The sequence below is a fragment of the Nematostella vectensis genome, chromosome 7 (assembly GCF_932526225.1).
Source record: "Nematostella vectensis chromosome 7, jaNemVect1.1, whole genome shotgun sequence".
Lineage (NCBI taxonomy): Eukaryota > Metazoa > Cnidaria > Anthozoa > Actiniaria > Edwardsiidae > Nematostella > Nematostella vectensis.
This window is the reverse complement of record NC_064040.1, coordinates 16448738-16465407: the sequence shown is the minus strand read 5'-3', so window position 1 is coordinate 16465407 and position 16670 is coordinate 16448738. Positions and strand designations below refer to the sequence as shown.

At 41.5% G+C, this 16670-nt stretch overlaps 2 protein-coding genes across 4 annotated transcripts in view; one reads left to right on the top strand and one right to left on the bottom strand.

Moving 5' to 3' along the window:
* LOC5516063 overlaps window positions 1–10748 on the top strand; it is a 23715-nt gene extending 12967 nt beyond the window's left edge. For all 3 annotated transcript variants that reach the window (XM_048730789.1, XM_048730788.1, XM_048730787.1), the window contains 9 exons: window positions 904–3346; window positions 3918–4042; window positions 4403–4465; window positions 5396–5537; window positions 5722–5801; window positions 6248–6313; window positions 7712–7854; window positions 8851–8983; window positions 9574–10748. In XM_048730789.1, the coding sequence (XP_048586746.1) occupies window positions 904–3346; window positions 3918–4042; window positions 4403–4465; window positions 5396–5537; window positions 5722–5801; window positions 6248–6313; window positions 7712–7854; window positions 8851–8983; window positions 9574–9741 (3363 nt within the window). In that variant the 3' untranslated portion in view covers window positions 9742–10748. The remainder of the gene's footprint in view (window positions 1–903; window positions 3347–3917; window positions 4043–4402; window positions 4466–5395; window positions 5538–5721; window positions 5802–6247; window positions 6314–7711; window positions 7855–8850; window positions 8984–9573) is intronic.
* Window positions 10550–16537, bottom strand: LOC5516064 (kelch-like protein 3). The gene is made up of 5 exons (XM_001636119.3): window positions 15751–16537; window positions 15300–15664; window positions 14721–14929; window positions 11888–12247; window positions 10550–11151 (listed from the first exon to the last, which is right to left on the bottom strand). The coding sequence occupies exons 1-5, from the start codon at window positions 16381–16383 to the stop codon at window positions 10913–10915; spliced, it is 1806 nt and encodes a 601-aa protein (XP_001636169.2). The 5' UTR covers window positions 16384–16537; the 3' UTR covers window positions 10550–10912.
* Between the last annotated feature and the right edge of the window lie 133 nt (window positions 16538–16670).

Here is a 16670-nt window from a genome sequence, read left to right as displayed (position 1 = left end):
CACGCTCAAACACACGACACTCTTAGTCACACAACACGGTCCGTCACACAGCACGGTCAGTCACACAACACGGTTAGTCACACAGCATAGTCAGTCACAAAACACAGTCAGTCACACAACATGTTCAGTCACACAACACGTTTAGTCACACAACACGGTCAGTCACACAACACGTTCAATCACACAACACGGTTAGTCACACAACGCGGTGAGCCACACAACACAGTTAGTCACACAACAAGGTCAGTCACACAGCAGGGTCAGTCACACAACACGGTTAGTCACACAGCATGGTCAGTCACACAACAAGGTCAGTCACACAGCAGGCTCAGTCACACAACACAGTTAGTCACACAACACGGTTAGTCACACAGCATGGTCAGTCACACAACACGGTTAGTCACACAGCATGGTCAGTCACACAACACGGTTATTCACACAGCACAGTCAGTCACACAATACGGTCAGTCACTAAACATGGTTAGTCACGCAACACGGTTAATCACACAACACGGTCAGTCATTATTTCTACTGAGTGACTTGTAATTTTGGCTAGTATAGAGTTATAAATATATATATATATATAAAATCAGTTTTATATAACTCATCAGTTTTTAAAACTCAAATCAGTTTACATATATATATATGTAAACTGATTTGAGTTTTAAAATTTGGCGGGGTCGACTACCAGTTTACCAAGATTGTTTGATAATGATACTATAACATTTTCTTTCTGTGTATTTCCCAATAAAAGTTCTATATTCTTTATATAATTTATAACATTAATACATTACCTTTTTACTGAATGTGAAATTAAAGAAATCGCCTGTGCTTTGACATTTTTGTACGAAAGGCAAGCAGGTTTAACAACTTGAATAAATAAGACTTAAATGTTTATTCCAGAGTTCTGCCAGTGGATATGAAGAGGTTAAGACTCTATCCCCCGACATACCGGCGCTGGCTCTTTACCCCTCACTGAACATTGCCAACAAGCAATCTCTCCATCGAACCTTATCCGACCCTGGCTCCCCTCCAGGCCACACCCAGGTTTGCCAGGAGACAGAGGTTGCGTCTGCCTCTCAACGCAAGATCAGCTTGTCGCGGACCACTTCATATCCGTCCATGCCAAGCTCTCGGTGTAACCTTGTGTTCAGTCCAAGCAGTGACGGCTATGCCCGGATGAGCAACCCTTGGGAAATGACACTTGATCTCCAAAATCCTCTACATCAAGAATCGCTCCAAGGAATGGAGCCAACTTTGTCAAGTGATCACCCAGCATTGGCACCAGAGAACTCTCAATCAAAGACGGAGGAGCCGCCCCCGCTATTATCAGAAGGAGCACCCAAAGACACCGAGGTATCCCTTAGACTCTCGGAAGAGCTACCCTCAATAGAGTATCGACCGTCAGGAACGCCTGAGGGCGTGGCAGTGCCAGACGTTCAATCCACTCCAACGGTTGCGTCAACGGGCAATATTACTGATAAGGGACCAACTAAAGCCCAAGGCCCCTTCAGTGGACACAACTATGCCGCTGCTCGTCACGATATGGATTTACAGCTAGAAGACTTTGTCGACACTAGCTCTCCTCTCGATTACCTGCATAATGAATCAGAGAGCCCGCTACATCCAAGCTTGAGTGAAGTAAAGGAGGATTCATTGCCTCGTGCAGACCAGGGCCTGTCGTGCGATCTGCCCCACATGAAGGTAGCGTCGATGCATGAGTCGCCTTGTGTGAGCACCAGCAACCAATCTCAAACCAGCCGATCTGAAGAAAGAACTATCCCTTCACCTTTTAGTGGTCTAAAGTCTGGTTGTATGCAATTCCAAACTAAACAAGAGACTCCAAAGCGATCCCCTTCAGATCTGATCGTCTTTGAAGCTTCCGTGGCCAGTAAAGCGATTGATCAAAACAACGCAACTGTAGAAACTAATGACTCACAGTTGCTATCTCAGCCTATTGAATATCAAACCCAATTAGGTGGTTTAGGTGATCTGGCTGCCTTAGTGAAACAGCGTGTTCCTACCGGTATAAGCCGTGAGGAGTCTGGGCCGCCCTGTGACCAGCCTAATGCTGAGAACCCCGCATTTCCATTGAGTGATCTTGATGACTTTGCTTCCTTGGTAGAGCAATCACAGCCCACTAGCGTTTCTTCCCAGGCTGAGGTTATACAGGCTACAGCCCCTTGTGATACCTTTTCCTCAGAGCGGCCTGCTTTTAGACGTTCTCTTGAGGACCTAGCTGCCACGGAAAAGCAGTCATTATCAAGTGGTCTTAATGCTCTTGCAGCCTTTGCCGGACATACCGAGTCGTCCTCGTGTACTCCTTTAAAGGAATCTGGACAACAAGGCTCAGACGATCCAAGTAAAGCGCAAAAATCAATAAATTCATATATTGCTGTTGAATTATTGTCAACCAACCACCATGAAGACCCTATCACCACACCCATGGAACAATTAAATGAGGATAACCTCCAAGAAGACCTTTTATTTTATCACATTTTATCAAAGAAAGGTGAATCATCTGCAGATACTCCAAACTGGAACACAGACAATAGGGGATCAGATTATGTTGACACTTCAGTTAGCCTTTTAACAAGTGGTAGTGATTGTCGTTCAGCGTACATCAAATCTATGAGGCCAGGGTCATGCATTGGGAGCCAAGGGGCATCTGTCAATGCGTCTGTGACTGAAAAAAAAGGCCGTGATGACAATGTGTTTGAGTTTCTCAGCAATTTGAACGCACAAGGCGAGACAAACTTGGGTCAGAATGAAGACCATTCGGACACCTCGTCTGGTGCAAAGATAACGTCTGGGATTCTTAGCCAGCTTTCGAGTGACACGACGCTTATAAGCGACACAACTGAAGCCACTATGCATGACCAATCACGTGACACGCCATCTGCAGGTTACGTTCCCCACACTGGAGCCGCTAGCATCCAATCACGTGACACGCCATCTGCAGGTTACGTACCCCACACTGGAGCCGCTAGCATCCAATCACGTGACACGTCATCTGCAGGTTACGTACCCCACACTGGAGCCGCTAGCATCCAATCACGTGACACGTCATCTGCAGGTTACGTACCCCACACTGGAGCCGCTAGCACTCAATCACGTGACACGTCATCTGCAGGTTACGTTCCCCAAGCGGTAGTACTTAGTAACCTGTCATGTGACATTGCTTCTGAAAGCCAGAAGCCTCAGTCCACAGTAGTTTGTAAAGCCCCCCCTACGACACCTAGCGATGGAGGAAGGCAGGAGCTGTGTTCTCCTTTACCTGGACCCTCCTCTAGTTCGGAAGACGCAGCGGATGCGCAGTCACGTGCATCCAGTCCTTTGCCAACAGGTAAGGGAATTGAAATAGAACACTTACCGGGGACTTCATAAATGAACCTTTGAAATAAGCTTGAAAGGCAACGTTGGGTTGGTTCCCCTTTATTCACTTGGATTGTTGGGGGGGAAATATGGGAATTTTTTTTCGCAGGACGTTAGAAAAAATAAATAATGCAGAGGGAGTAAGTATCCCATTTATTGAAGTAAACTGCGTGGTAACAGCCTGCACCTAAAGATAAGATCCTCGATCCCCTGTGATACTGTAATTCTGGACAGAAACGGCTCTCGCTTCTTGTAGTTCCCTGGACTTTTTTCCAGAGAAGCGAACGGTCAGCACCTTCATAAACAGACAGCATGTTTTTTTTTTAAGATCCTCCCGTATGTGATGGATTAAAAGATCCTCCCTGATGTGATGGATTTTTTAATCTTACATTTTCTTACACCTCAGACCAGAGCAATACCCCTTGGCCTGACACGCGAAATCCGCTACCCTATTCAAAGCGTTTTGAGACCCTCTTGTAAACAGTATTGCCTACAGTATCAATGGATATTTATCTGATGTTGTTGTTGTTTATCCTCTATAGGCTCGGCTCTTCAGGAAGACGGTACAATTCGTTCTTCCGCTCTGATCCGGCTTAATAAGAAGATTACGCCTGACTTGCGCATAAATCTAGCGGAGCTGCATTTCATGGAAAAACCACTTGGCAAGGTATGACATCTTCTTATCGATAAACTCTAGTTACACTGCAACCTGAATATAAGGGAGAGTTTGAAAAAGTCGGCACTTTATATATTAAAGGGGTAAAGCGAGTCCGACATATGGAGGTTCTGCTAAGTGCTTTGCTATTGCCTGTCATTAGACGAGCCAGACTCATAATAACGAAACATATTTAGTTTTAAGTCTTGCCTTTCGTTACTTGACTTCCTTGTGCATACTTTGCCATTTGTACTATAACCTCACCCTAACCTCTTTATAAATGGAATGGGATGTTTGAAAATGTTTTGAGCTAATGCCATGCGTGTGCACATGGTCTTTGATTGAACGATAGTATTACGCTCTTCTATTCAGGGGCAGTTTGGCGTGGTTAAGAAGGCAAAAAGAGTGTACGAAAATAAGGGTCAAACACACAAGGTATGCTTATTTTTTTTGAAAGTATATTTCTACCTTGAACGAAGCTGATGACCATGTTGTTATATTCACACACAAGGCTGATGACCATATTGTTGTATTTACACACAAGGCTAATGGCCATGTTGTTATATTTACACACAAGGCTGATCACCATGTTGTTATATTTACACACAAGGCTGATGACCATGTTGTTATATTTACACACAAGGCTGATGACCATGTTGTTATATTTACAGACAAGGCTGATGACCATGTTGTTATATTTACACACAAGGCTGATGACCATGTTGTTATATTTACACACAAGGCTGATGACCATGTTGTTATATCTACACACAAGGCTGTTGACCATGTTGTTATATTTACACACAAGGCTGATGACAATGTTGTTATATTTACACACAAGGCTGATGACCATGTTGTTATATTTACACACAAGGCTGATGACCATGTTGTTATATTTACACACAAGGCTGATGACCATGTTGTTATATTTACACACAAGGCTGATGACCATGTTGTTATATTTACACACAAGGCTGATGACCATGTTGTTATATTCGCACACAAGGCTGATGACCATGTTGTTATATTTACACACAAGGCTCATGACCTTGTGTTGTTATTTTAACACACAAGGCTGATGACCATGTTGTTATATTTACACACAAGGCTCATGACCTTGTGTTGTTATTTTAACACACAAGGCTGATGACCATGTTGTTATATTAACACACAAGCCTGATGACCATGTTGTTATATTTACACACAAGGCTGATGACCATGTTATATTTACACACGAGGCTGATGACCATGTTGTTATATTAACACACAAGGCTGATGACTATGTTGTTATATTTACACACAAGGCTGATGACCATGTTGTTATATTTACACACAAGGCTATTGACCATGTTGTTATATTTACAGAGCGATGTAGCTGTGAAGGAGCTCAATCCAAATGTAGACGAGAAAGATGAGATTGATTTTATAAACGAAGCTGAAATAATGATTATTTCATCGCACCAAATTAAAAGCAGAAATATCATACAACTAATAGGCATTTGCATCGGTGAGCGACGTTTTAATTTTGATTTTATTACAATTTTATGGCTGGAGCATCATTTTGACTTGATTCCTTGCATTGTCTATTGTCAAGTGTAGAGATGATATTATGGTTAAAATCACATTTATATGATTGTCGTCATACAAATCTTATCATACAAATCATTTTGTATGGTATTGTTGTATTGTAGATATGGAGCGCTTATCAATCAAAATTGTGACGGAGCTGGCTCCTTATGGCGCCCTTCCATCCTACCTCCGGGAAAAAAGGGTAACTTTACATTACAATGGAAAATAATATGGTAGAAAGAGGATGCTCCAAACTACTTTTTGTCTATAGATGAATGGGGCTTCTTGTTGCTTGTCGATGATAAGGGAAGAGGGTCCTTCCAAGGGTTTTGTATTTCCTGTCCAGGAGATGGCATCCAGGAGATGGCATCGTGTCCTGCTTTCGTGATCGAAAATATGGAGAAAAACGTTGTTTGAAGCTTTTGTTTAGGGAGATTTTGGCCGAGATGAGTAGATTTCACTTATTTCAGCTAACATAGAGGGGAAGATGTAATACGCATTCGCGTAGTGCTGGAAAGTCTGGCACGCCTTTTTTTTCCTTGCCAAGAAATGCCAGACGGTGATGTCTTAACTCTTATCTCACTATCCCTTGTTCCCTTGTTCGAAGTACTATTTTAGTTCTTTACTTTTCTAGTTCTCTTATTACAGGACTTGGTCCAAGTTCCTCGACTGATGGAGTTCTGTTTGCAGATCGCCGAGGCTATGGAAGCTCTGGTAAAAAAAAACGTTTTGTTAAGTTTATTTTTTTTTCTAAAGACGGGGGATGGGGGCTTTTATGAACCTGCCATAAACTTAGATACGTAAGCTGTGGATCACAAATAACAAATGCATCAAATAAGGCAGTCTCTAATCTTAAACATCCAACTCACCAACACCCTATCACCTATTGGTTACTAAGACCTTTGCTTCGTCATGCTTCATATACAGTCGAAGCTCTCTGAGCGACCGCTCTCGTAAGCGACCAGCTCCGATTACGACCACGACCGATTGAATTGTCACACAAACTCTGTAATTCTAAGCTCTCGTAAGCGACCAACTTATCGGTGCGACCAGCTCCGTTAACGACCACAATTTCAAACCACCAACTGATATTTTCTTTTATTTTTAAGCTCTCGTAAGCGACCACAATGATTTTTGGCTTTACAACATCAGTCAACACATGATAAACATCATATCCAATGCATGCTGAAATCACATATAAAGCGGAAATGTTTCACAAAAGCTGCCTTTCCAGTAACCATTAAAGAATTTCATAATTACAATTTTCTAACTTCAATTTCAACCATGGGATTGACATTTCTTTGTCTCCAGAAAATGTATAAATGCAAGGAATCTATAGTCCATTGCCAACTCCATGATTTATCCTTTTTTTCCAGTTACAATAGCCATCCACTTGTTTGTTGCACGCTTTAGAAATCGGCTAACAAAAGACGCCATGCGATAGTCGTAGACGCAGAAGATATTCTCATGACGAAGAGCTTAAGTCGTCGATAAAAACGAGCAAAACGAGCTACTTTGCGTAGAATTGATTGCTATTAAATAAAACAACTCACTCTCATGAGTCAAATACCTAGTTTGAACATCAAGCAATAAACCAAAATATTACAGCTTTGTTATTATCACGATAACTTTTAGATTCCATTTTAATTAAGCTCCCGTAAGCGACCAACTTTTTTTTCAAGTTTTTTGGCACCCAGTGGTCGCTTATGAGAGCAAGCTCTCGTAAGAGACCAGCTCCGTTAACGACCACAATTTTCAGTTCCCAAGGTGGTCGCTTACGAGAGCTTCAACTGTATCTCTATATTATGCTGGAAAAAGTCTTGATTTGTATCTATGTTTTTTTTTTAATTTAAACTTGTTAGAATTTAAAGTTATTTAGCAAAGGACGCCTAAGTGGGTTATATAATGATAACAGACAGACCGTAATTAACAGTATAGAAAAGGTTTTGAAAATCTAGTGGCATATCATCAGTAAAAGGACGCGCGAAGGTTACTAAGACCCATTCTCGAGGCATATCTCAAGCAAATCAAATAATAAGCCTGCCAACAAGTACCCGAACGTAAAGTTTTAACAAGCCATGGAAATATCAATGATTTATTTATTTCCATCAGCATCGCGATAAATGTATCCACCGTGACCTTGCTGCGAGGAACATTCTGGTAGTGAAAGAAAATCTCGTCAAAATCAGCGACTTTGGACTGTCCAGGCTGAGCCAGTATTATAAAACCGACAAGGGAAAATTCCCTACTCGCTGGTGAGTGCCCTTTGATTATTCACCATTCTTACGTTGCGCAGGGAATTAGGTCGAACTAATACGCGAACAGCATGCTGGGACGATTTTAGGGGACGCAATTTTAACATGGCGTCGTAAACATGTTGATGTGATACTGAATTAAAGCAATTTCAATCCCCGAATATCTTCGTTAGGTAGATTCACAACATCAAAATTGGCATCGTTTAACGCCGTGTCTTTGATTGAAAGACTAAGACTATAAAAGATAGCAAGAAAATAGTACATGGGTTTCCAACGAGGCCAAGAAACAAGAAGAAAAGGTTTTTAAAGTACGTTGTTCAACGTCATGGGAAAACGTTTGAAATAAGGTCATTTTACATCAAATAAGACATACAATTTCTAAGAGCAAGTAATAGCAAACGGCTATTTCACGAAATCGTGGCTTTAATAGTATATCAATGCCATGTCATGTTTTTCATGTATAGAGAATATTCCTTTACCCTCTAAAATCAATCAAAATACCCAAATGGTCGTGTTTGTAATGAACAGAGTAATGAATATGGTACTCGACCCTAACGAGTTATCGTTTTTAATAAGACTTTTTCGGGGCAGGAGTCTAATAAAAGACGAAAATTTGGCAGAGTCGAGTACCAGTTTATCTATAGATATATCTTATTTTCCGTCTTACGATTTAAAGAAGGCCAACCACGCCGCCATTTTATGCTCCCGCTCAATGCCGAGTCACACAAAGCATCCATTTCCATCGGCTTATTCAAGCAAGTAACCAAGATATTTTTAATTAAGTAATAAAATATTCTTCGTGTGCCTTCATTGAGTTTTGAAAACTGAGGTTTTTATGTTTGGGAGAATTCGAGAGCAGATCAGTGAAGCATGAGACCGAATATCAGACTTTATTCGTAAATTGATATGTTTAAAGTTTCCCTGAAAATAAACCGCTGTATTTAAGTGATAAACAATAACAAAGAAGTGGCTGATCGACATTCTTTAATATCCTAGGTATGCACCGGAGTGCCTTGAATTCTTGAAGTTCACGGCGAAGAGTGACGTATGGAGCTTTGGAGTAACCATGTGGGAGATGTTTGAATATGGAGGCGCAAGGCCATACCAGGAAATCGAAGACGCACAACAGGTAAGCCGCTATTTAGTGGAACTCCGCCTCTCTATTAAGGAAACGAAATCATAGACGTGCAATAGATTAGCCGCCATTAATAGTGGAACTCCGCCTCTCCATTTAGGAGATCATAGACGCACAACAAGTTAATCGCAATTTAGTGGAACTTCACCTCACTATTTCCACTCCGCTGAGACCATCACCTTATTGTGTTGGAGTGATTTCCGTGCCACAGTGACCTCTAGAGCTATGACAGCGCGCAAACCCCGCCTCACTATTTAGGAAAGGAAATAATAGACACACTCTTGACACCCTTCTTTTAAGGACAGTTTTTTTTCAATTCCGATAAAATATCGCTCCATATGTATATTGTATTTCCAACTAGCTTTATAAGGAATCCCCGTTAATGAAAAAAGTTTGTTTAATCCCTTATTAAGGCCCTATATTTAGTAGAATTGACATTGTAACCCAGATTGTACAGAGGAACATTCCAGAGACTCCTTGAATCCTTTGTCTATGACCCCATAGACATGCCTCGGAATGTTACCGTTATATTATTTATAATTTCATATGCGTAAAGCACTGACTAGACACGCCTTTGTTATTAGGTGCTTCCGCACCTTCGCCGTGGCAACAGGCTGGCTAGACCGAGCACTTGTCCGGAAGACATGTACGAACTGTTGAAGAAATGCTGGTACAACGACCCTAACCTCCGTCCAAGCTCCTTCATGCTAACAAAGGAAATCAAAAGATTAATTGACAATTTGCCCAGTTGATGTGTGTATGGACCTGATTGCATCGCCTCTCAAGCACGCTGTTAGGATAGGAAGGACACACGGTGTATGGACCTGATGGTATCCCCTCTCAAGCACGCTGTTAGGATAGGAAGGACACAGGGTGTATGGACCTGATGGCATCGCCTCTCAAGCAGGCTGTTAGAATAGGAAGGACACAGGGTGTATGGACCTGATGGCATCGCCTCTCAAGCACGCTGTTAGGATAGGAAGGGCACAGGGTGTATGGACCTGATGGTATCGCCTCTCAAGCACACTGTTAGGATAGGAAGGACACAGGGTGTATGGACCTGATGGTATCGCCTCTCAAGCACACTGTTAGGATAGGAAGGACACAGGGTGTATGGACCTGATGGCATCGCCTCTCAAGCACACTGTTAGGATAGGAAGGACACAGGGTGTATGGACCTGATGGTATCGCCTCTCAAGCACGCTGTTATGATAGGAAGGACACAGTGTGTATTGACCTGATGGTATCGCCTCTCAAGCACGCTGTTAGGATAGGAAGGACACAGGGTGTATGGACCTGATGGCATCGCCTCTCAAGCACACTGTTAGGATAGGAAGGACACAGGGTGTATGGACCTGATGGTATCGCCTCTCAAGCACGCTGTCAGGATAGGAAGGACACAGGGTGTATGGACCTGATGGTATCGCCTCTCAAGCACGCTGTTAGGATAGGAAGGGCACAGGTCAAGCCCACGGCTCTTGTAATTTGTACGGAGCGCTTGGTGTTTGTAAGCTAATATTGGGGTAAATGTGTGAAAGTTCAGAAAATATGTTAACGCAGTTCAGTTAAACTTTAGATGTTGGCAGTTATCCTCTTACTCAACTATGAATATATGGCCGGCTTTGAATATATACACGACATTGCATTTTGTCTCGGTTCGATAAGTGTCTCAACAATTATTGTAATAACGTGATGGTCCATAATAAATACCACCTGTATTCCTTTTAGATTATAAAAATAAACCTATTACTAATTGTCATCACCTTAATTAGATATTAGCAATACCCTTATTAAAAGTTCGAGTGATTGGGGGTAAAGACACAGAATTGTACGAAGCAAATCCAAGATTACTTTTTGCTCGACTTAGCAGAAGGCTCAAGTTGGCGAAGGTTCGAGAGGCATCAGGATTGAGCTACTCCATCATCAGAGGCCGCCATTACTTGGTATGTCAACAGGTATCAGATATTTATCCAGCACTTGAAATGACGCGCATTTATAGCCCCGTCTCGACAGGGGCATAGTCCTCAATAGCTGCCACTTGCACAACGACGAATCATAATACTCGATAGAGTCTACGTGCTTGTTGCCATCGTGACCACCAATTACGTAGATTGTTCTATCAATCATCACCGCCTGGGCGTGTTGTCTACACTCGTTCAGATCTAAGGATGTAATGAAAAATCTGAAATGAGCGCCATTGTCATCCTAAAGTTCTAACTGACACGATATAGTAAGAGATGCACTCGTTGTGGGCAAAGAAGGGATTCGCGATATTACAGAATCAACACAAGCAGAAAACATTTCGTGTGTGAGCCACCAAAATCTAAGAGCATACGCTAGGCGCCCATACCTGACTTCGCTTTCCGCTTAAGTCGCGTTAGTCCACAACAAATTTCTATATTCTTCGTTTTCTACTTTTGTTTCTGCTTATGTCATGTTAGACTGGGTGCGAAAGAACCTCCAATGTTGTAAATAGACTCGAAAGGGTACAAAGCTGTAACGTCTGTAATTTATTTGTCTTTTTAAATATAAAATATTTGATAAAGTAGCACAGTTCTAACTGCTGATTCGCCAATCCATCTGTGAGTCCAAACTATATCCAATTGATTGGATATGTTTTGAAGTTTCTGATTTCAACTCGTTACATTGTACAAAAGAACAATGTCGTTTCAGTAAAAACTAAATCATTCTCAATAGCTGTGAAATTCAATCAATCCTACAAAATAACGCATTTATATTTTATTGCCCAAAAGTAGTGAGTTTTTAAAATAAATCGTCAACCAGACTTATCTGTTGAAGCCATACGATTAGTGAAGCTAGTGAGTGTTACCGGACATACGATTAGGTAAACTAGTGAGTGTTACCGGCCATACGATTAGTTAAACTAGTGAGTGTTACCGGCCATTTTGCTCCAACGTTGCGTGGTAAGGTCCAACGTCTCGCATTGCACAATGGTCTGGTACCCATTCCATCCACCAATCACGTGCAGCTTGTTATCTCTCACTACTGCGCAAGCTCCGCTCCTTCCGCAGCTCATGGGTAGCACAAAATTCCAAGCTGAAGCCGCTGGATCGAACCTTTCCACACTTACTGTAGGCTCAATTCCGTCACTGTCACCCCCGATGACGTAAAGATGAGTTTCCGTGGCAACGGCTGCGTGGTTACGACGAGGGATGCGTGGGACTGGCACGAATGACCACGTGTTTCTGATGGGATTGTATACCTCGGCGGTCTCTGTTGGGTTGTCAGTCATTCCGCCTTGTGACAACGATAATGAGAGAGCAATCAGTGAGAAAACTGTCCACAGGCGAAACAGATTAATCACTTATCGGATTTACCAGTAGGATTTATGTACAGGACCCGAAATGATCCCAGGACCCGAAACGATCCCAGGACCCGAAATGATCCCCAAAAGTACCCCAACTGATCCTCGGACCCGAAACGATACCGAGGAGTCCCCGAAATTAACCCCAAGGAATTGCGGTAATGGACAAAGGGAAAGCAGAAGAAATACTTGAAGCATAATTAAGGGTTAACAGCGAATCGATTTCAAACAACGTATCTTAAAAATATTAAATTCCAACACAATACTTCTATTTATTACATTGCCCGGCGTTAAACCCATAAACAGAGTCTAAAACAAATACACAACATTAAATTGCTACTGAAAGGAATACAGCATATATAAACATACCACAGCTTTGCTCAGATCAACCAAACTTTTGACCTTCCATCACACTCTAAACATTTTGCGGTTCCAACATATGACTCTGACACTATAAATCTCATTTCCTGTAAACATCACCCCTAAAAATTAATATTCATTCGACAACCAAAAATGTATTTTAGCACGAAATCCCACACGAGCGAATATTTACCGACACATTTTAGGCAGCCGGTTTGGCCGAGAAGATGGAATGACAAAAGCAATGACAAAAGCACACTGAGTAATACACTCGAACAACCCTTATACTACCGATGCAAAATATTAAGAGGATGTGGCTTTTGTTGAAAGCAATATTATGTGATTTTTGAATTTCCTCATGTAGTCGTGCGTACACCCCGGCATGATCTCATGATATGATAGGTCTTTCATTCACCGAAAACAAACATGCCAAAAAATAACTTTAAAACATTTCGCTTCCTATGAAAAGCAGCATGTCCTATCTGTAAAGACTTTCTTTTATGGCTTGTTATGTAAACATGATTTATCCGGGTTTTTCAAATTACTATCACAGGAATTGTTAGTTGACCCCAATTTCTGACTCAACCACTGTACATCCCCCGCAGTCTTATATTAAAATCTTAATACTATAATTTTAGTTAATGTAAATTTCCTTTTAATAACAAAACAAAGCTAAATGTTTCATATGTTTTTAAAACTGAAAGCCAATCCTTACACATTCCTTTAGTTGTCCATTACTGTAATTCCTTGGGGTTCATTTCGGGGACTCTTTGGGATCGTTTCGGGTCCCGGGATCAGTTGGGGAACTTTTGGGGATCATTTCGGGTCCTGGGATAATTTCGGGTCCTGTACATTTATCACTTATAGGATTTACCAGTAGGATTTATCAGTGTAAGGATTTACTAGAAATAGAAATTACCAGCTAAAGGGTTTATCAGTTAGAAGATTTACCAGTAGGATTTATCAGTTAAAAGATTTACTAGAAATAGAATTTACCAGCTAAAGGGTTAATCAATTATAGGATTTACCAGTAGAATTTATCAGTTAAAGGATTTACTAGAAATAGAATTTACCAGCTAAAGGGTTTATCAGTTATAGAATTTATCACTTATAGGATTTACCAGTAGGATTTATCAGTTAAAGGATTTACTAGAAATAGAATTTACCAGCTTAAGGGTTTATCAGTTATAGGATTTACCAGCTAAAGAGTCTATCAGTTATAGTTATTACTTATAGAATTTACCAGTAGGATTTATCAGTTAAAGGATTTACTAGAAATATAATTTATTAGCTTAAGGGTTTATCAGTTATGAGATTTATCAGTTATTAGATTTAAAGGCATAGGAGTTATCATTTACGGGATTTATCAGTTATGGGATTTATCAGTTAGGGGATTTATCAGTTATAGGATTTATCATTTAAGGGATTTATCAGTTATAGGATTTGTGAGTTATAGGATTTGTCAGTTACAGGATTGATCAGTTATGGGATTTATCAGTTATGGGATTTATCAGTTATAGGATTTATTATTTAAGGGATTTATCAGTTACAGGATTTTTCAGTTACAGGATTCATCATTTATAGGATTTATCAGTTATAGGAGTTGTCAGTTACATGATTTTTCAGTTACAGGATTTGTCAGTTATGGGATTTATTAGTTATAGGATTTATCAATAATAGGACTTATCAGTTATGAGATACGTTATTGGATTTGTCAGTTATAGGACTTATCAGCTGGCACCGCTTGTTTTGCTACTTAAATTGCTGCACAAGTTGTGTCCAGTGGGCTATACTGAGTGTCTAGAACCCTTGGATTCTTTCGATCGATCAGGAAAATGACTAAGAATACCATTAAGGTTGATGTGGGATTCTTAGCCATTGTTTATAGGTTCTTCATTCATGTACCGTTCCAAACAAAAACACATGCAAATGGACGAAGTTTTCGGATGTTTTGGCTACTTTGGAATCGCAGAGACAACTCGATCAAAAATAATACCGCTTAATTAACGTCTGCGAAAATAGAATTGAATGAAGTATGTCACATACCTATGGCGTAGACAAGGCCTTGATAAGCTAAAGTCACACACTGTGCCCGTGCTATCTGCATAGGTGCCAGCGGTATCCACGTATTGTCATGCGTGTCAAATGACAGTACTTGGTCTTGGAGAACAAGAGATGCCTTTCCTTCGATGGACCCGCCGCACGTGTACACTACACCATCACTCTCCACCACGCTATGGTTTGTCAGCGAGACGCTGAATAGCAAAAACGAATCAAACACAGATGTGTAGAATATTTTACTATGAAAAGGCAAGGGCGGTGCAAAGGGAGAACATAAATCAACAGACAGCTGTTGTTAACCATCCTCTAACTCTGTCCTTTCTCCCAAAATTGTCCTGAAGTGATATCTATTAAGCCTTTAGGCCACTAGTCTGAAACTGCCAACAGAATGGATTCCCGCGTCTTCCGAGAAATCCTGTGGAAAAGTTTAGGGATGAGAACACCCGAACTATTGTCACCATGTTTTATGAAAGGTGCTTCACGAGCATTCCCGTTTCGTGTAATCAACCGCTGTTAGCACATTCATTATAGCAAAGACCATTCCCTTATCACGTGTTTACTTACGGTGCAGCGGCTAGAGTGGACCAGGAGTTGCTCGTAGGCTCATAACACAGGGTTCCCATCCTCTCCCTCCCAAGGCGACCTCCAAGAAACGCGATAACCTTTCGAAGGCGTTGATATGTACGTGGAGCGGTACGTGGGGATTGCAGCGTGTGACGTAATGCCTCGTCTGCCATATTGTACCTCATTGCTTCCATCACCAGATCTTTTGCCGTCGGAGACCGCTGGACGAGAGGTTCTGGCTCGACTCGCCTGAGAAGGGTGTCATTATCAAGAAATGGAAGTCGCACGAGGTGGAGCAGTTTGGGGAAGTGTAGGCCACGATTCTGTCGATCGGTCTCCGTCCAGCGCAAGAGACTATCGAAAACCTGTTTTTTACATATAAACGACATCATCAAAATAAAACGAGGAGTACGCTCCTTGTACACTAAATGCCCGAAATATTTAAATTTACCTGAATTTCCCCGCAAGGCATGATGGCATCACTAACCAGAACCTCAGCAAGTTCTTCCTCAGAAAGTTCCAGAAACTCTTGGGTACTACAAACATCACTAAACCGCTGACACAGAAATCGCCAACACCGATGCTTCAGCTGCCTTAACCCGTACGTCACTGCCAAGGCACGATACGTCAAACACGTGACTGGCGTTAGGAATCTCTCCAACACAAACGCACACTCTTTGACAAGCGCATCAAGCTCAATGTGCAACGCGCACTTGAAAATGTCCACAGTGTTTGTTGGGGTAAAATGTAATTTTCCACTGTATAAATAGTTGATGACTTCGTCTACGGCAAGAATGCTGAAGTAGGACGGCAATTCTACATTCTTGACGTATTGCCCAGACTCTGAATTAATAAATAGATGCCTAAAGTACGGACTTCTCGCCGCCAACACCACCTTGTGACAGGGAATTCTCCTTTCGTTGTGTCTCAGTGTTACGTCACAAAGAACCTCGTCGTTTCGTTGACTTTGTAAAAAGGCACAGAGCTCATCACTGAATGCCTCGTCTGTGTAGCGGAAGCCCTGAGTTGGCTGCAGTTTGTTAAAGTCACTTTCCGGTGTAAGACTGGCTGGAGATTTCGCCATTTTAGGCCAATAATCCACCCGTATAGTGAGAGTTGCTTTAAACAGTCCGCTATGTTGTCATCAAAATCACAAAAGAAACCGTTTGCATTACCCTATCTATAACTCCCATGACATTTTCTCGAATGAGTTTGGAAAACTATAGATGAAACTTGGATTTTTGTCGGAATTTCGTTGGTTAAAAATGCTGTCTGGAAAACACAATGGCGTACCCGTATGTTGAATAATTCAAGAGATGCAACAGGTGATGGAATGTCTACACACAAACATCGACAGTCTAACAAGACGTA